Here is a 21168-nt window from a genome sequence, read left to right on the forward strand (position 1 = left end):
CTAGACATTGGGCATGGTGTTTTGAAAGGTCCTCTACAGCCATGTTATGTCTGTATTTCTGAAATCCAAGGAGTTGGTCATCTTAGAGCACTGATTCTGTGAGTCCTATTTAAAAAGCAAGCGAATAGGGACAATTCATTTTTTTCTTTTCAATTCCTCCTCTTCAGCTGCTTTTCATTTTAATTCTAATAAAAATGCCTTTATTATGACACAGAATATCTTGTTATTTCCCAAAATACTTTTACAGTGTCAGTGGTGCACCTAGTAATGATTATGGTTTCATCTCAAGTCCTGTTAAATTTACTTTATTATTACCTTGCATTTAAATTGAGAAAAGAATGCAGATGCCTACTACCTGGCAAAATTCATATGAAGGGAATTAAGCACCAGGGTTTTCTCAAAGTTGTTTGTTTTCTCCTCCCCCTCAAAATTGGTTTGGTCTCTCTTTTGCATAACTGTAAAGAGCAAGGCATTTTTTGCAAAGCATCAAGGAATTGGCGAAGCTCTTTAACTTTTTCTCTCTTTAGCAGATATTTTTAAATATCAGTTTTACTGAAGGAGACTTCTGGTGATCTCAGCATCTATAACTTAAAGACAAAATCAGAAAGACTTCTCATTTTAAGGAGAGACTGATTTGAAGTTGCTTACCTGGCTGGAGGCGACATAGACCAAATGTCTGGAAGAGATGCTGGCTAGGAAGTCATGTTTGCCTGTGCTTGTTCATTCCTTTTTACTGTCTCGGTTGTGCTGGTGCAACTGCTAAGAGTGGGTGGTCTGCTCTCTGAAATGATCACTGTTGTAACTTCAGTTAAAAGTGCTCTCTTCTGACCCACTTATTGGAGGTTTCTTTAATTGGAGGTTTCTTTAATTTCACACCACTTCCACGCCACAGTGTTCAGGGGATGATATGTTCGCTTGTCAGTTGTTTGCTGAGTGATGCTTTGTGTTTCCCTTGCAAAAGGCTTTGAGAGGTGGTGTAGAAAAGCTCTACACTTGTTACAGCTCCATTGAGAAGGAAGCTTGGATTGGAGTTGTGCTGGTATTGTGAAGTGTGAGACCCCCTCCTCTCTGCTGTTAAACTTGATAGAAAATGAAATAAGCCAAGTGATAGATGGCAGCCAGAAAAGTTCAGAAATTGTCGGTTGTATCATGATAAAGATTCTGACTGCAAGTCATTAGGCATTTACTTATCTGGATTCGCACAAGGACATACATTGACTGTGTACTTAAATTACAGAAAATACATAAAATGTTTAGGAACTGGGCTTAGATCACTGCTGATTTTTTTTCCCAATAGGGAATATAAAACAAAGGCATTAAACTCTTGGAGTCAGAAATCAGAGCAGCAAAGTGTGTTGATAGCTCTTAATGCATAACCTAATCTATCTATCCTACTGTATGTAATATGATCGTAGTGTCTGTAGTCTGGAGGTGATGACAATGGTAACATGCCAACTGAAGTTACTCCTTCAACCAGAGAGATATCCCTGATGAACTTCAGATTGAATAAAACATTTCCTATGGAGTTCAATTTCTTTTTTTTTTTTTTTTGACAGCTCTATGAAATGAACTTCCATATTCATATTCTTAATGCAAGAAAAATGATACAAGTAAAATTCTGTGCTTCATACAGGTCCTTTTCTCTTAGAGCACTTCTAAAGAACTTTTTTTCTTTAGAATAGTCTTAAAAATACCATCTCATAAAATAAAATAACTGTCTGGAATTCCTTGAAGCTCATGGTTTGGCTTCTGAAGTTTTTAAACAAATAGACTGTCAGAAATCAGTGTGGATTCATTTACAGGATTAATGTTTCATTCACAATAGGTTCTTTGCAAAATCAATACCCTGAAATATCAGAAGATTAAAGATGTATCAGATACCAAAAACACTAAACATTGTTTTAATTACTCAAATAAAAGAAAGCTGGGTAATTTTTGCTTGCCTAAGAAGAATGTTCTGCTTAAGCCAAAACAAATTCTTTACCAGTTCTTTTAGAAAGTCTGGAAGTATTTAAGTTTCTCTCCTCTGGTTATGAGACAATGCCTGTTAGTGCGCCAGTGTTGCAGTGGATAATGCTCTTCATTTGTAACAACCTGTCAGTCAGCCCTGGTCACTGAGCTAATTAAGTGTGTTTGTTAATTGTTTCACTAATAGGGTTTATTAAGTTTGAGGTTTCCTACCCTGTTTGTGGTGCCTATAGGGGAAAGAAAAAGGAAGGAACAATCCAAGGTCTGTGCCTGTTGAATAGTTTACAGAAAGTTAAACAGTGTATCCATTCACTTCTGCTATTGTGGTATGTGAAATGCAGCCTTTTGAGCTGAATCCCAGAGTCATTAACTATTAACTCAGGCAAAGCACCTATCGATTTCAGTCATAGTTAATCATGTGACACTCCTTTATTTATGCCTGTATTGTGGTTTTAACTAATAGCTCGTGACAGGGATTTGTAGATGGGTCACGCAGGAGTGGGGGTCCCAGGAAACCTTCTGGTCCCTCAGCCAGAGTCCTTTGTGGTTGCCCTGAGACTAATTGCCAGGCTGGGCTCTCTGCTGCACTTCAACGGGGAGCTGAATACATTCCTCCTACTGCCTTAGCAGAGGGATTTTGAGGATATAATCCTTCCTTTTCTCTGGCATTGGAAAATCTTAAATCCTGGTGGCAGTGCCCAACTCGAGGGCTGTTAGCACTGTGGAGATGGGACAGAGGCTGGACAGAAGGAACGAAGAGGTGATGTGGCTTGGGATGGCCTTTGTGCACCAGCACAGGGTCAGCCAAAATTTCAGTCTACCAGTGGGAATATTCAGTACTTCCTCCAGTTATATAAAATATTGGCATAGAAGCCCAGGCACGCATGGGGAAAATATGTGGACTCAAAACAATGCTTTCAGTGTCTGTGAGTGCTTTACCCAGGAAGAACTTAGTTTTATAGCAGTACCATGTGTGCCTCACAGTGCTGCTACTGCTGAGCCACTTTCAGCACAGTTCAGCTCTTTTATACCAATCCTTCATCGCTTCTTTGCCTTCTGGACCAATCAGAATCATCTCAAAATTGAGATGATTTCTTGTGACAGATGTATCATTCATGAAAATCTGTTCTCCCTCTGTGAGGAGTTTTCCAGAAGCCCTCAGGAATACCAGCCGCATTAGTTTAAAATGTGTGTGGATGATGGATAGAAAATTGTAAACCTAAGCTTAGAAAATGGCATCATCTTCATGCGTAGTGCAAGCTGTGTGCAAATGTTTAGCTTCACTGCTTATTTTAAGCTCATGCTTATGTGTTGGAGTTGTGTTGAATAGTGAGACAAACTAAAAATAGCTATGGATTCCCCCAAGTGACTTTTCCAGTCACTTGTGACTCAGAGACTGGAACAGACTGTCTGAAGAACTAATGAGTTCTTCTTGGAGGTAGGAAGTGGATAAGACTTGTGAAGAGGAAAGAAATTACCTAAAAGTTTTTGAGACCTGTAGAAACAGAGCTTCAATTCATTGATGCTTAGGGGCTGAGAATAGGAGGAGCATCTTAAGAAATTGTAGCTGGCTAGTAAAAGCTTGTGCAGTGCCACGAGTGTTGGAAATATCTGAAGCATTATTAGATGTACCAGAGAAATCAGGGTTTATTAGCCATAGAAGAACTCTGTTTCTGCTTGGCTTAGGACTTTGCAGAGCAGTCATTTTTTCTGATGCATAGCTCCAAAATTACACAGATCTTACACCATGAGGAGCCCCTTGTGGCAGTTGCTTTGCCTCGCTGGCCAGTTTCTACAATGATCTGGACACTAACCAAATTATCATTGATTCTTCAAGCTTTAATTCACCATAGAGGCAGTGGGAGCAGCAGCTTTAATCATTGCCAGTTTTTACTGACAGGACTACAAACCACAGTTGCCAGATGACTCAGAATTTGGCATCCTTATTTTTGCTCATGGTTTTTATATGGAAATTTGAAAAAGTTATGACCACAGAGATCATGATTTTCAGTAGAGTGCAAATGCTGTAGCACCACACCTAAACTCGAAGTGGGCTTTAGGCCATCTTCCTCCTCCTTTCTTTTTTACTTTTCTATTTTTTTAATGCTTTGTTTTATTTTCCTTTTAATTTCCTACTATTAAATGACACCTATTCTAGGAAGAAAAAAAAAAGGCTAGTTAATGATGGCATGTTGGCTCCCGGTTAGTAGAGTCTTGCCTCTACACATGCACGCTGCTGCAATGTGTCCTTGAGGCCTGTGACCTTGTGAGGAGCACTGGGTGTTAGTTATGTGCCTTGCTGCCCAAATGCTCAGTTTCTGAGATCATAGGGGGAGGTGCAGCATCAGCCTTGATTCCTCCCACTTCTTTTCAGAGCGAGAAGAGTTGTAAAACTGAGGTACAAGGCGGGGAAGGAGAGTTGAATGGAAAATGAATGGTTTAGCTGACTCTCACAAGCTACCACAGTATATGACTTTAGTCAGTGGCTTCCCCTTTGGAGAAGCAGTACCAGTTCTAGAAAAGTAGTTGAGCGGCTGTAATTATAAGACAAAATAGTCCTCCTTAGAGCATGCTCACTTGAGATGCAGGTGGAGAAACCAATGTTGTGTAAAGATGTAACATGAATTCTGTAAGTTTTTTGAGTAGCCAGCTGGAGGAGACGTTATGAGTACTCCTGAGCTGAAAGATTTGGGGATTCTTGGAATTGCAGCAAGATGTAGCATAGTTCACTGTACTTCATCTAGCTAGAGTTAGTTGAAAAATCTAGTTCCTGTAAACAGCTCAGGTGCTGCAGCATACTGAAGGTGAGCAGAATTCCCTGGTCTTGCACCTTGCCTGCTTTTGTGCTAGATTGAGAGTTGCTTCTGAAAACAGAGCAGAGTGTAACTGAATCATCAGGAATGGTCAGTCATGTGCTAATCCTGCCAGTGCCCACACCAGTGGAGAGCAAGACAGATGTGTCTTGCACTAAAAGATGTGTTCAGCCAGCGTAGGCCTGGGCTTGCATCTAAAAGGTGTCCTTGTTTAGATTCTTTACTGTTTTAACATAGCCAACTACAGTCCAGGGCAGGACTGTTTCTAACCCATTGGAATATGGGAAAATTGGACACAAGACCCTGTGCAGATGGTAGTGTGAAAACAGACTCCTCAAGTTACACAATAAGGGGGTGGTGACTTCTAACCTGTTTGGGTGCTCTGTTCTTTATACTGTCCATGTCTCATCCTAAAATGTGGCTCAAAGCACAAGTGGTGCTACCACATATAGGGGTGATGTTCAGAGGCATACGGTAACTTTGCTGAACTGCCCCGGTGCTAAAAGGTCCATTTCATGTCTGAGGCTGGTATTCACTGGGGCAGAGGATGCTCCTGGCTGCTTCAGACATGGCGTATTTGACAAATACATGCAGCAAGGGCTAAACTGCTGCAAGTTGCATGTTTGCTCATATGGTGGTGCTTTTGATTTGTTGCTGAGATATTTCAGGGTGCGCCTGGAGAGTATTTTTGAAAAAGGGGCAGAGAAGGTGGCTGGAATGATGCCTTGCCATCCCTCCCCATGGAAAGAGGGGACCTGCTAATGAGTCAGAGCCCTGGATAGAGAGAACAGTAGTCACACTGTGAGGCCACACAGAGTAACTTTGTACTTTAGAAACATCACTGACCCATGGATGTCAGCACAACCAGAAAAAATTGGTGAAGGTCAGAGGATGCTGTCAGTGCCTGTGTATTCAGCACACATCCCCCTGTGGGGTGACTGGGTTATCAGCATAAATGAAAGCAACAACAAGGCCACAGCCAGTGCTGTAGGACCAGCCAGCTATCTTGAGTTGAAAGAATGATAAGCAGGGGTGAGCGTTTGGTTCAGAGGTTTTCTATGTGGTCAGGAAGAAAAGTTAGATCAGGGAAGGTCTATTCACTCCGTAGTGAGGATTCACACTTCAGCACATTCAAATTATTTACTTCAGTGCCTATTTATATCAGTATTTGCTTTGAAAGTGCACCTGTTGTGCATTTCTCTTGTGCTCTGTACACTTCCATTATATACCTAGTTCACAGGTTAAGATATACTTTATGAATGTCTGCATCACATAGAGAAATATATTTAAACATTGTTAACCACACAAAATGGAAAAAAAAGTTGTAAAAGTCAAAAATGCAAAATTATATGCTTCCAAGTGTTAATATTCTTGTTAACAAAAAGCACGATCAGAATATTCTTAATCATGAAAAAAATATAGGCAGTATCTGCCTCAGACATGGTTGTAAAATCAATTTAAATATTTGCGTGGAATACTTGGAATAACACAGATATCACTAACTTTGGCTTGAGTCATCTTACATGTTCCTTACTCCTTCAGTATCCGGACAGCAGAATCTTTCATAATAATTTGGCAGTTTTCAGTAACCAGTCATAAACATTAAACATAAGTTGGCAGAAAGTTGTCTTACTAATAGATAGGAAATAACATTATAGAAATCACTCATACTTTTTGTTTATTTCTTTAAGAGAGTGATTTATTTAAGATAATTTATTTGGCTTTTGAAAAAGCAGACAGATATTTTTATGGGGGAGAATGACATACTGTTTATTCTCTTCTGTTTCTTTTGCCTTCTTTTCAAGTTGAAGCAAAGGAAGATGATAATGTAACCTAACCTGCTCATTCCTGTGCAGAGAGCCATTGCAATGCTTGGGCACTATTTAAGTTCAAGTAAGAGCTCCAGTGAATTTTCGGTATCTCAGTTACACTGGGAAGAGGTTGACCCAGGATGACTGAAAAAGAATATACTAGAGGTGAGCACCATACAACAGCACTAACCTGAGTATTCTTTACCTAACTATTCCAGTGTGGCAAAGCACTTCCTGGCCTTTCCAAGCAAGAAGACTGCTGTGGAACCGTGGGTACTTCCTGGGGTTTTAACAAATGCCAGAAATGTCCTAAGAAGCCGTGTAAGTGTTATTTTGTTGTTATTCTCTGAATCAGTTTATAACTTTTTTTTTCAAATTGTATTTTGCTTTTTTGAAAAAAGAAACATAGGAGAAAGAACACACCATGGTTTGATTAGGGACAGGTTGCAGAAATTTGAATTCTCCTGCATGCCAGCAGAGTTACAGTATGCAGGCACTCAGTAAAGCCAGCAGAGTTAATGTGGTTGTTTTTTTTTCTGTTCTGTTTTGTTTTTTCTTGCTTCCTCCACCTCTAAGGCAGTGACGCACTGTTGCATTTTCTCAGGAAGGATAATGACACTGAATCATGTTGCCTCTTCCAGCTGGATTTATTTTAATTTTTTTTCTTTTTATGTCTGTACAGAAATGTTAAATTATAGAGGCGCCAGTTACTGCTTGGAGAGAATGTAGTGACCTCTTGAGACTGCAGATGAACTTTCAAATTTGGAGCCAAAGTTTTCCAGGCTCTAAATTGTCTGTTTTTTTTTATTTATTTATTTATTTATTTATTTATTTCTGCTCTGTTTTTGAAATATCTTCCTTGACAATTAGGCTACTCAGAGACTTTCCTCACCAATTTATTTTGAGTTGACATAATGTTATAATGAGAGAGAAATTTCAGATAAGTGAAGGTAGTCTCTTAAACTTCTGTGAATGACATAATTATTGCACGGAAATAGTAATACTTCTCTGTCATTTAATATTTTCATCACTAAATGAAAGAATAAAGAAATAAACAATGGGATCTCCGCTTTGCAGATGGAGTAGGCGCCTATTTAACGAGCCAAGAGTAGTGCAAGGAGTTGCAGTCAGTCTTATCGAGGTCTCCTAGGCCATTGTTATTCCAACAGATAGCAATCCTTCAAGCCTGTTCAGTGTTTGGCTTTTGGAAACACAATTGTTCACAGGTCTAATATAGTACATCAAATATAATTCCAGCAGAAAATCTACTTTGGCTTCTACTTCTTTATCTTTCCACAGGAGAGTTTGCACCAGTTTATATACTGACTCAGTCTGATCTGCTCATTTACGAAGCATTAAAATTTTGTGTTTGGGAGTATGTTTATCTTCTGCTTTGCTTCCAAAAGAGAGTGTACTTAGCATCTTTGAGGGCTGTAGTTAATAGAAGACTTGAGTAACTAAGTTTTAATTTCTGTAGCGCATAAATATAGTTTACAAGGGACATTCCTTCTGTATTAATGTACCTCCATGAATTGGGAAATGTGTTCTGAATTTGTAGCTTTCTCCAAATAAGTAGCAATTTAACTACACTTGAAAGTTTTGTTCATCAGCACTATGTGGGTGTGCAGAATATATTGCTTAGTAGATGCAGGTGTGCCGGGGATAATCATGAAAGCTTCAAATGTGCTTCTACCAAAAACTAGTTGGAACAACTAGGAAGACATTCTTACTCTGAGGGTGGCGAGGCACTGGCACAGGTTGCCCAGAGAAGCTGTGGATGCCCCATCCCTGGAGGTGTTCAAGGCCAGGCTGGATGGGGCTTTGAGCAACCTGGTCTGGTGGGAGGTGTCCCTGCCCGTGGCAGAGGAGTTGGAATTACATGGTCTTTAAGGTCCCTTCCAACCCAAGCCATTCTATGATTCTATGAAGTAATACAAATTTTTGGTGCCTGGTTCCAAGGGAAGCCCATATGAGGGTTCTTTGTAGTCAGGTAAAACACCAGCCTCCCCCGCCTGGAATCCACTACAGGCCATGTGTTGATCAGGCAGCAACTTAAAGCCAACATGCTCTGTATGCTCTGTTAAGGGCAGACCAGTTGGGAAATACTGGGGCAAACCATGTCTTAAATCCTGGTCCCCAGATGCTTGGTAGGGGGGTACACAGAAATGCCTTAAACACACTTGGGATGCACAGCCCTAAAACCTCTCCTGGAGGGAAGTCCACCACCCTTTTTCAGTGCACTGAGTAGAGTCATTTTTTGTAAATGCTAATGAGAGGAGCACTGTCCTTTTAATATAACAGCTTAATGACTAGCACATTTGCTCAAGATGAGGCAATTCGTAGTTCCTTTATCTACCAGGAGAGTTTTTCAAATCCGCATTTTATAACTATGAGGAGATGCCCTAACCCATAAAATGAAGAAACAATCCTTGGAATAGGAATGGGAACCCAGTCTCTTTCCCAGTGTCGTTAATTGCTAATGGTTTGAGTCATGCTCACTTCTGCTTTCTGCCTCAATTAATTTGGAATTGTCTTTTCAATTTAACTGTACAGTTTCAAGAGGAGACAGAGAATGTTGCCCTGCTCTTGTGGTTAAGGTATTCCTGGAAAGTAAGGGTTTGAGATGAAGCAGGATGTATTTCTCGTCTTCGTAGGTGGGAGCTCTCACTGTACATTAACTTTCTCCCCTTCTTAGGGAGGAGGAGGTGTGTGTACTGTCTGTTTTCTCTGGATTAAAATACAGTGTTATCTGCCACAACATTATATCAAGAATGGGATTTGGTAGGGGCTTGCTTTAAGAACATTCACTGACTGAATCTGTCAGGAAGTTTTGATGGAGATATATGCAATTTCTCCATCTGCATTTAATTTAGGAATGAGTTAAGCATGATGCTATTCAGTCATGCCATGACTTAGGGCAATTCTGCATGGGTGCAAATGGTGAATTTTCACGTTTCTAGGGACTTAAGATGATCAAATTTGGAGTGTTGCAGTAGCCTGTGATTTTACAGCATCTTAGAGTTTTATAGATGTCCAGCTTGAACTTAAATCTGGATCCGAGCCTAAATGTCCTTTGGGCAAATGTGCCTTAAGCTTTGCGTCAGTATGAAAGTGTTATGCTTCTGTACAGCAAACAATTTCCAAACACAAATGCAAGCTTATGATGAGATGTAAAGAAAGTATAGAGTCCCTGCTTAAGGATTTATATTTCACCAAGTATTCTTACTTTTCCTTCCCTCCCTCCCTCCCCCCCCCCCCCCCTTTTTTTTTTTTGGTATTAATGGGAATGTTTTAGTGGTGCAAAGAGTATGCACAGATATAAAAGAAATTGAATGGACAAACATGGGAGTCAAGTAAATTAATAGTGAGGTACTGGTTAAGTGGGGTCCGTGGTTCCTTCTCACCAGGCAGAGCTCCTGCCATGGTAGTCCTATGTCATTTTTACATATTCTGAGACTTCACTAAATCAGTATTGTCCTTTTTATTGTAGACTTAGGAGGCTTCCTTTTGCTTTTATGGTTCCTAAACTTCATTTAAGTTTGACCTGTTATTACAGTAATACTTAAACAGTTTGCATTTAACCTGGGAACTGTAGTTTAGCAAAATACTTAAGCACGTACTTCAGTCTCATTAGCAGGCACTTAACCAGTGTGGTTTCTTTACTTCTGTCTTCAGCCTAATGCTTAAGGATGTACTTAACTTTGTGCCTGTCTTGTTCCCGTGGACTTATGTAGGGCTTTGTCACTTTCTAAAGATGTACTTCAGTATTTTGGGTAATAGCCACTGCTCAGTCAGGGCTTCTGTCTTGTTGCAAGGTTGAGTGCCTTGGCCTGAGACAGCTTCTGTGTCTCTAAGTGTATGGGTTAGTCAGTGTTACTGAAAAATAAAGGAAGAATTTTTGGAACAGGTCTCCATTTCTGCGGGCTTCTACAGAAGACGACCTTTAAGACAAACTGTATCTCAATGGTGTATGGGGAATGTTACGATAGTTCAGGCTTCTTGCTAGCAATTAATAAACAGGTTGAGTAAAGGGTAAGTAATGTAGGACTCCGTCCAGCTCTCACATTGATGACTAGCCATCACTGCACAACCTCCTTACTCTTGTGTGACCTACCGATGTTGCTGCTCTTTATACAAGGAAGAAAACAGCTGCTAGTAAGCCACTATTTCCTGTTCAGTGTGGGAGCAAGCGAATGAGTAGGGAGGGAGAGGCTGAAGTCTCTGACCTCACTCCACCATTACACTTTCTAGAGCAGCTGAGTCACCATGGAAGGGAAAATGCGTTGTGGCACTGGAAAAGGCCTGGCACAGCTTACGGGCTGGCCTCTATGTACAACTGGAAGAGCTCTGCCCTTCCTCTCTTTTCCCTCTGCTAGACCGTGCTACAGATTACCAATCCTTCCCACAAAAATTATGGAGAAACTGTCTCGGGTTTAGTGTGAATTGAATAAGGTCTGCAATGGGAAATGCAGACAAGTTAGGACATAGTGCAGTTATGAATCTGACCCTGCCAACATTAACATTTCTCAATGTTAAATGTTTTGACTTTTTAGGTTCAATAATAGGTCTAGTGCATTGCACTTCTGAAGATCTCATGTTAAGTTAAAACTGATTTTACTATGAACATTGAAAAGATTGGAGCTGCCTTGAAAATAAATGCATAGCTGCCACATATGTGGTGACAGAGAACATTTTCAAATTTTGTGTTTAAAAGTTTGTAGCCTGTGGAAAGATGGAAAATGTATTTGTTAAAACTGTAAGAATATTGTTACTGTATTTGTACCCAATTTTATTTTAGTGTTTAACCATTTTATCACATCACTTCAAGCAATCTTAAAAGAGAGTCTTTATGTTCTAATTAAGCAATTACTTGAAATAATTCACAGCAGCTTAAAATAAAACTACCTCACTCCAAAAGCTGCTACTCAGCTCATCACTTAAACTTTTCCAATGTATAGGAAAAGCTTTAAAAAAAAGTTGGGGAAAAAAAAACAACACCTTTTTTGTTGTTGTTTATCCTTGTAGTGAACTGGTTACCAATTTGGAACTAAGCTACAGGGATAAGCGTGCAGTTCCAGCATCAGTTGTGAAGTGAAGCCAACGTTATCTCACTCTGTTCTAATTTGACAGTTTATATACTGTAAAGTTGGAAAATAATGCTTTTTTTTTCTTTTTTTTTTGGACAGCTAAACATTTAAAACACTTTTAAAGGAAAACAAAAGATCTGACCAAATGTTATATGAACAAATGTCTCTGGTGTAGCACTCAAATTATGAAAAACTCTCTTGACTCTTTGTTAAGGGCACTTTTATGATCACAGTGCTGAAAGTTTTGTTCTGTATATTTAATAAAGTATTGGGCTTTGCCAACAGGTTAGCTTTTAGTGCATAATGTACAAAGAAGTTACTGGTCTCATTTAAGATGTTAGAACAATTTAAGAATCAATAAACAGCTTTCTGTAGTCTCAAAGGCAACCTTAAGTGGAGGAAAGAAACAATAAACGGAAATAAAAATCTAGTTAACTGAACACTTTCTATTTTCGCAAAATTGAGCTCAGTCTGTATTTTGCAGTGCTGTAATGCCCTTGGCAGATTACACTGATCAGCCAATAAGTGACACAGTCCTCCAAAATTTGGAAACTTTGTTAGCTAAATCACAGATGTAACTTCTACTTTTTCCTTGCTTTGGAGGTTTAGTTGCTTCTGTTTCCTATGTGTTTCAAACAGTTTTAATTCATTGTGGTGGGAAAAATGATACACAACAATTTTGCTTAATATTGCATATATTTTTTGCTTTCTAAATCTGCTTTCAGTTTTAAAACCATTATAAATCTTCAACTTTATTTTTTCCCCAACATCGTATTTTTAGCTGGTTTGTGAAAGTAATTATCTGAGTATTTGAGAACAATTAGGATGAGTTCAAGTATGTCTTCTTTTGAATCAAAAATTCAATTTTGAATGGATAACTGAAGATCTCAGTGGTATACATGCAGGAAGAGATGGAAGTAAGGTTACTCGTATTTGAATTTCTTGACCTTTTATCCTTAAACATACATCACAAAAACTTACGCTTTTTTAACAGTTACATAATAATTTGTCTGTCAAGTTCTCTAAATAACCAAATAAATCAGCAGTATTTAATGTGTAGTTTTTTCTTCAGCATACCATGGATACAGCCCTATGATGGAATGCCCCCAAGGCTACAAGAGGATCAATGCTACATTTTGTCAAGGTACGATAGTGTGCACAATTGATTGTGTTTATTGTGAGTTCCAGTTTTGTGTGATTGATTCTGTGATATTTATGACTTAGCTGAATGAATCTGGTCCACTTATCTGGGGAAATAAATGTTGAGGCTGTAAATATATATATGTTTTATTTAACTCTTTCAAAATATTGGCAACTCTATAGGGTGTTTTTTGTTCCGGGGCAAAAAAACTTTTAGAACTTTTATGCATATTCTCATTATCTTTGATGTATAAAGATGACTTCATACAGATTTGCTTACTTTATTTTTCAGTAGAAATGCATTGTTCTGTCAGTTCTTCTGCTAAACAGTGAGCCTGGAGACTTTATTGGTTAAGTCAGATGAAACTCGCAAAAGAGAATAATTTTGATAATCGTTATAGCATAGAGTATACAGAAGATGAATATTATGGACTTCAGAGATGAGGCACTACAGTGCTGACTACAGCCAGATAATGTCACTGGCAAGTGGATGTGAAAGTCTATGTATAGCTGGCTCCTGTATAAAGAGGTGAACCACAAACTTGAAGAATGTACATAGTGCAGGTGAGGATCTATGGAGTTAGGGTGCATAGGCAGTGTTACTTCTAAGATCATGCCCTGTATCTCCTGGCTGTAAGCACAAAAGTTATCAAAGCTTCAACGGCTGTGGGAGCTGTGTGATCATGCAACTAAGCTGAAAAGCCCCAGGGTATTTAGATTCTCCCAGCCAATGGCATCTCTGCCTGAGGAAGCTGAACAGATGATTGTGGATGAATACTCCTTCTTTCTGCATTTCTTGGAGTGTTGAATGGAAGTGCAAGATCAGGATGTAGAAAAAAAGTTAAACCACTTGTCCAAATTGCTTGGCACAGCTCAAGTAAATAAGAGAAAGGAGCTCTGAGAATATGTGAGCAGTCCAGCAGCACTCTACACGTAGTTGTGGAGGGAGAGAGAAAGAGTAATTGGCGTTAAAGGATATATGTAGGCACTTTGGAGATAAAGATAATTGTATTTAATTGAAAACTGTTAGCATGTAGATGAAAAAATGTATGTCAGCCTGCCACAAAAATTATTTTACCAACCAAAAAATATATGGTTTGTAGATCACTAAACACAAATAAATGTTTTGCTGCTTCCATTGCTAAGGGAGATGTGAGCTGCTGTCTGAAAGTTTCTCTGTCAGGCTTGTTAGCTTACCTAATGCTCAGCTCCCTACGTAGTGGTTTACCAGCTTGCAGGGTAGGGGCATCTTGGAGGATTGTGAGAGAAAATTGGATTAGATTAAAATACTAAAAAACTAAATGGAAGAGAACTGCAAATTGCATCTCAAGAGTTTGTTCTCTGATCTGCAGAGAGAGATTGTAGCATCATCCTAATAAACAAAAGGGTTGGGGAGGTTTTGATGGCAACTTACTGATTAGGACTGTGAAGTGAAAAAGTGGAGGTGAATATAAGGCATATATGGACCACCTTTTCACATGTCAGATGAAACACACAGGTGATGCATATATTTCAGCCATTTCAAAAGAGATTGTCTCATTCTGCATATTAGCTACGCAGTTTTTCAGAATATGCAAAAGAGAGGATTTCTAATTTAGAGCCCATGAAGTATCTGAAGATAACATCGTGCATCCCTCTGAACACAGTGTGGGAGAGACAGGAGCTTTTGATATCTCCAGTAGTTGAGCACAAACCTGACGGTATATACAATGCATTCCTAGACAGCAGCAACCCAGCAGGCATTGAAAGGAGAGTAGGACATTCAGTTTGTTTCCAGATTCTTGTACCTAGGTGTTGGCAAACCTTATTACATGGAAACTAAGATCCCAAGTCAGGGGCTACAGATGGCTAGAAAATGGTCTGATTCCTGTGAAGGTTGCCAGAAGTAGTTTGCCAGGAAGAAGAATATTGCCAGAAAGTTATTTCGCTGAGCAGCGGCAGGCTGACTGAGAGGGAGAGCATATGTTTCTGGGTAGGAGTTCAGTCCTGCCACGGTAGTGTGCAGAAACAGAACAGTACCTGGTAGGCTAGGAGTCATTTGTTGTATTGGGTTTGATAGTTTTTCCCCTGACACGTTTCTGTATTGCATAACTAATACTGCAAGAAACATTACGATTTAAAGAGTTTCTTTTATTACTGCTATCGTCATCTTGGAAGAGAGAGAGCTGTAGACTCTAAATGTAACTAGCAGTTGATAATGGAAACTCATAATCTCGAGTTTAATCGAAGAGAGGGAGTCAAATTATCCCACCAGGAAAAAGACCATTGATGAATTGAGGATGCAAACAATTTCCTACCTTTCTGGAGCGGGCAGAGGTGGTGACTGCTGAAGGTTTCTCCTATGAAGACAGGCTGAGGAAGCTGGGGTTGTTCAGCCTGGAGAAGAGAAGGCTCCAGGGAGACCTTACAGCAGCTTTCCAATGCCTAAAGGGGGCCTACAGGAAAGCTGTGGAGGGACTCTTTGTCAGGGAGTGCAGTGACAGGGCAAGGGGGAATGTCTTTAAAGTAACAGAGGGCAGATTTAGACTGGATATTAGGAAGAAATGCTTTACTCTGAGGGTGGTGAGGCACAGGCACAGGCTGCCCAGAGAAGCTGTGGATGCCCCATCCCTGGAGGTGTTCAAGGCCAGGCTGGATGGGGCTTTGGGCAGCCTGGTCTGGTGGGAGGTGTCCCTGCCCATGGCAGGGGGGTTGGAATTACATGGTCTTTATGGTCCCTTCCAACCCAAACCATTCTATGATTCTGTGATTCCCGTATTGTCTTCTTGAGGCTTGGGTGGCTTCTCAGTAATATACTCACCAACACACTCCAAAAATGAGGTGCAAATAAGGATGGAACTGAGAGAAGGAATACCCATAAAGCAAAGGATAGATTTAGTCCCATTGAAATATGTAATGGGATTATAGTTTTCTGTCAGAGAATCAGGATTTTGACCTGTGTTTGAGCAGTCATCACAAAAGCTAGCTTCACATGTGAAAGAGCTGCTTGCAGGGTGTATTTCAATTCTGTAATGGCCATTAGAATGTGCTTCTCAGTGGGTGAAGCAAAAGTGTCCTATTTGTGTTTAATCTGAAGCAGACTCACTTTTTTAGAAAAGGAAAGGGTTGCTGAAGAAACAGCTATCCATATCAAAAATCTGAACAAAGCAGTAGCAATGACTATGAAAACTGTTTAAGCTACTCAGAGGTGGGTGTTTATGTTTTTGTAATAACTGCTACAATTAAATTGGAAAGTTGTGGTGCAGCATGTCCATATGCAAGTATACATTTTAATTAGATTATTCTTTGCTGAAAGGGTGTGTGTGCTGTGCCCGTGCTCAGAAAGGGTGAGCGTTGCCAGACCAAATCATAATGGGGATAAATACCTGAATCCCTGCCTGCAGCTTACTGTGTGCTGTTTTCACCTAGATATCATCCAACTTTCACTGCCTTTGAAAACTCAGGCCTAAAAGCCTAATTAACCGTTTGTTCTGTATTGTTTTTGCAGTCAAAAGCCTTCTTAGTTTACAAAGCCTACGTGATATTAGCATGATTAATAACCAGATCCTGATTTTTTTTTCTTTTCAATTGAGTTAGCTAATGTGAATCGTTCTTTTCTCTGATGTATATGTAGGACAACAAAGAACCATCTGTGGGTATGTTAATTTGAACAGTTTAATATAATTGCTATCAAGAAAGCTTTTTTCCCCCGGTAATTATCTTTTCAATGGGATGATTTATTACATGTACATGCCTGGATGCCCTAAGGCTGTCATTAAAGACAAAATGCAGTTTATCAGAGTTGCAGCTTCTCTGTCAGAGTACATACGCAGTGCTAATTTCTGGTTCCCTGTTTAGAATTATACTTACAGTTTCCTTCTTCTGCTAATGGTTTTCTTGGAAAACTAAAACAGAATGAAAAAAACAGCTGGTAAAAAAAGTTTGGATTCATTTTTCAGGAAACTAACATATGCCAGTAGAGCACTTTAAAGATCTTATCTTGAAGAACTGGAAAAATACCTGAAAATTTGTTGTTTTTCACTGAAGAAGAAAGTTGTGCATTAAAGTTGTTGAGAAGTTCCCATTTGCTTAAAATTAAATGTAAATGAGCTCAAAGAGATCGGTACTTATATGTTAATGGATCAAGTTCTGTAATCGTGTGCACTGGGGGCTTGAAGCTTTTTTCTTTAGATTTCACCATGATTTAAAATATATTTTGAAGGTGTATTCTGTCCTCCTACAATTGTCTCTAAAATACAGTAATAAATTTGCTTTTTTTCTATTTCGTAAATGTATTTTATTACTTAAAGGAGGTTAGCTTCATAAAAATGCTAATTGTTGTTGCTTAGTTACTAAGTTAACAAACTTCTTTCAAAAAAGTTATTTGATGATGATCATACTGTGAAATAAATATATCTCCAGAAACTGGGCTGGGTTGCTGTTTGGACATTGATTATGTGTTTGAAAAGTGTGGCTCTGCAAATTTGCGTTCCAGTAAATTCCACACAGAAGCACCAAATGATTTGGATTGATTTCTTCTGCTGTTGCTTTGTTAGCACAGAGAAATCAACAGGTCATTTCTCAGAATAAGAAACTTTTTTTTTTCTGTGATTTTAAAAATATATTGCAATAGTTTCATTAGCAACCAAACCTTGTTTTTTTTGTTTCTTTTCCCCCGTCTTGTTCTCACTAATCAGATTATTATTGAAACAATCAGCTATAGTGGAGGCAGTAAATCCTGGTTGTTACATATTTCTTAGAATTGAAGATTTTATAGCGGATAAAAACGCAGCTACAGCAGAAACAGTTGGAGTGGTATTTTCTGAGATGTAGTAGGTACAGTTGTAACTGCAAGTGAATTAAAAAATATGCCTGCGTATTGAGTGTATTTGGAGACGATTCAGTCAGATGGCACTCCCAAAGAAGCTTAAAGTGCACCTACCAAAGTGAGTAGTACTTTCATGAATGAGCCCTAAATTATGTATTCCACTCCTCATTTGCAATATGAGATACCGAACGTATTAAAGACCTTACTACATGAAAATCTGCCTGGGCAGATATTACTAAATAACATTCAATGGCAGACAACCAAGTAATTTCTAATTAAGAAGTTGCCCAGTATTTTGACAAATGCTAATTGGTATATAGTTGAACTAGACAGTTTGCTTTGCTTAAATGCAGCGAAGTTTCTTAAGTGTCTGAGGTTCTTTTTGACAGGCAAGTTGCTCACTTCGCATCAAATGCAGATAAACATTTTCCATTCGGTTTTATTACTTAGTTATTTAAACAAAGTCAGTCTGGTTACCTCCTAAAGGTTTTAAAAAATACAGAAATCTGATTTCAGAGCTAAGTGCAGAGGTCCCACTTCAGAAATTTACTTTTCCACAGTGGTTACGCCTGGAATCAGATGTGGGCTGCAGATGTTATGATTGCTTGTGTCCTCTGGCACCCAGCACTTGTGACAGAGGATATGAGAAAGCCTGCAGTACTTGTTGGCTCCTTCCTAGCCACAAGTTTGTCTGAATATTTCAATACAGCTATCAGGTCTGTGGTGGCCTAACAAGGCTTTCTGCTTTTACAAGTTCCCTTTCTTGGCCCAGTATTTATAAGAATGTTCCTGATATCACGACTGTCCTAACTGGAGTCTGAGTCTCAGGCAAAAAAATAAAATAAAAATCCAACTCAAGACCATTTGAAAAAGGTAGCAAGAAATTTTTTGCTCTTCTGAAATCTCTGGCCAGTTGACATGCCTTCTGCCAGCTGCTATGCCAACTCACTAACTTTGCATCTTGAAATCTTTTTTTAATAATTTTCCTTATTCCGGATTCCATAGTAAAAGAAAAATTGTATTTTATGTTAAATGTTTATGGAAAGCTAATTGTTTGTTCAGCTTTTAAATCTCTCTGGGATTTCCTGGGTACTAGCAGAAGGAAGTACATTAAGTACATCCTTCTTTAAAAAAAAAAAAAAAAAAAACTTATTTTCAAACTGTGATGCGGAGTTTTGTTGCCTACAGTGGTAGAGGGAGGGAACAGTGGAAGCCAGTGTTCAGAGAAGTGGGAACCCATTCTGTGGTTGAGGAAAGTCTTAAAAATTGTGAAGAGTGTAGTTTCCTTCTATTTATGCATACAACGTGACTTTGAAAATTTGAAATTTTCATTATCTTGTGAGGTGATTTGTTCAGGTTGTTACCAAAGTTGCCTACCAAACATGTGAAATAGAAAAAGTATTGTATAAAAACGAGATCTACTGTTTCAAAAGGGAAGTTGTTTAAAATAATATTAAATCATTTCATAGTGTTCTTGTCTTGTTTCTGAAAATTTTAAATGCCTTTTAATTCAATATATTATAGATTTTTTAAAAGTCTAGTTGTGATAGCTGGCACTATTGTTCCGAAGTTATCAGTACTTCTGAAAGTCGACTTCATTCTTTACATGAATGATAGCAATGATTTCTTTCAAAACAAAGACTATTTCAGTTTACATTTGCATTATTCTAAATTTGTGTAGTGTGCTCTGATTGGTTTTTGAACTTGTAGACTCTTTTTCTTGAGTAAAAATATTTTCCTTAAAATGAATGCAGTAGTTTCAAATACATACTGTTACATGATTACTGCTTTGACCAGAACACATTACTAAACATGCATTCGGTTCTGGAATTTTTGTTTTTAAGTTAAATGCTTAAATGTGGTTAAATGTTTCAAGCTGTGATGATTTTGATGAACATAAATTCAGTGCATTAAGCATGGAGATGAAAGAATGAATTTCATTTTCTAGGAAAGAATGTTTCATTCCATTATGTGTGTGACCAAATCTGGGCCTCTCCTTATCTGAACAGGGGAGAGTGGCCTTGCTCCAGGTGTCCAAACGAGCTACAAGGCTGGAGAGGGAGAAGACAGCTTTACACCACCGTAGTGTTTCCTGTGATTCTGCATTAGGCCAGCTGGGCCTGGGTGGTCTGAAGAGCTGTTATAATGGTTAACACAGCCAAAAGTCAGTGAAGTCCTTTTCCTAAATACTCTTCCAGCTGGAGGCTGCCAAAGAGAAACACTACCGGGCTGATATTCCAACCATCAGCTCATGTATGTTGGTGTCCAGCAGAACAGTTCTCTGCTGATCAACTAATCTCTTTGCATCACCTCTCTTGGCTATAACGGGCATCAAACTCTTTAGGTTGTGTTGAGCTGTTAACATGTTGAAGACCAGTAGGCTGTGAAGCATTTTCATATTTGCTTGCAGAAGAATCCAAGTCAAGTATTTCAGTAAAGGGACAAATTACAATGGAGGTTACTGTAGCTTTATGATGCACCCTGTAAATCACTCAGCGTGTCTTACAGTAACCATGCGAAGCATATTGTTTCAGCAATAAGCAGCAGGTATCTTCATGTAAGTAGGCACAGGAATGTTTCCTAGGGCTGGGTGTTTACACTTGGCATGGTTTGTTATCCTTGGAATAGGGATACTCAGGCTACATTATGGTGTCACTAATCCTGGAATATAGCTGAAATGATTCACTTCCTGAAAGTGATTGAGTTAGGCATACCATTGCTCAAGGAAAGGTAGGAGAACTTTGCACGGAGGTTTCCAGTAAAGAATCAAAGTAGTGTCAAACAACAGCTATTGCAGCCCCAGATTGCTTTAACCTACTTTAAAAACCATTTTAACAATTGGAGAATGCAAGCAGAGAATTGGAAGGTAGTACCTACTGCAGCATTTCCTCACTTCCAGCACAGGTTTGTTCCATGCATTGACATACAACAGAGGGGATACCCTTCTGTTCACAAATACCTATACATTAGCCAGAGTAAAACCTTCCATTTTAACTGTTTTGTCACTTAAAATATAAGTACTGCAGGACAGAACTTGGTCGAATGTCTAACCTCCTATCCTTTTAAAGTTTTGTTTCATGGATTTCCTTCTCAGTTGCCAGATTTCCCCAGTGTGCATTACATGTAAGAGGGCTGAATAAATAAATCATCCAATTACATACTTGAGTAAAAGAGACTGACCTTCATAATATAGACTGAGGTGTTGAAAAGCCACTGAGCTTTTGAATCTTTAGGCAAGGAAGAACTGTTTGGAGAAAAGTAACAAAGAAGGACTAAGTTATTTTTGAACAGGCTTGGTTTTGCTTTCTTCTGGACTATTCAGTCCTTCCCTAAATCACAGTTATTGGGGAAAAAAATAGTTTGTTGTGTTACGTGCTGCCTGCACTTAGACTAATGAATTTTCTTTTACTGTTGTGAAATTCACAACACGTAATTTCAAACGTGTGTGATCATGGCTAAAAACAGGTCGGTTCTTCACCTGAATGTTAGCTGTTTGTGGAACGGGATTCTGGTAATGTGCTTTCAAAAAACAGTTGTGTTTT

General features: G+C 38.9%; 1 protein-coding gene across 12 annotated transcripts in view; it reads left to right on the forward strand.

Annotated features, from left to right (window-relative positions):
• The window catches only part of LTBP1 (latent transforming growth factor beta binding protein 1), a 203685-nt gene that overhangs the window by 96080 nt on the left and 86437 nt on the right, over positions 1 to 21168 (forward strand). For all 12 annotated transcript variants that reach the window (XM_083829061.1, XM_083829066.1, XM_083829065.1 and 9 more), the window contains 2 exons: positions 6811 to 6913; positions 12752 to 12823. In XM_083829061.1, the coding sequence (XP_083685187.1) occupies positions 6811 to 6913; positions 12752 to 12823 (175 nt within the window). The remainder of the gene's footprint in view (positions 1 to 6810; positions 6914 to 12751; positions 12824 to 21168) is intronic.

Source organism: Anser anser (genome assembly GCF_964211835.1).
Source record: "Anser anser genome assembly, chromosome: 3".
Lineage (NCBI taxonomy): Eukaryota > Metazoa > Chordata > Aves > Anseriformes > Anatidae > Anser > Anser anser.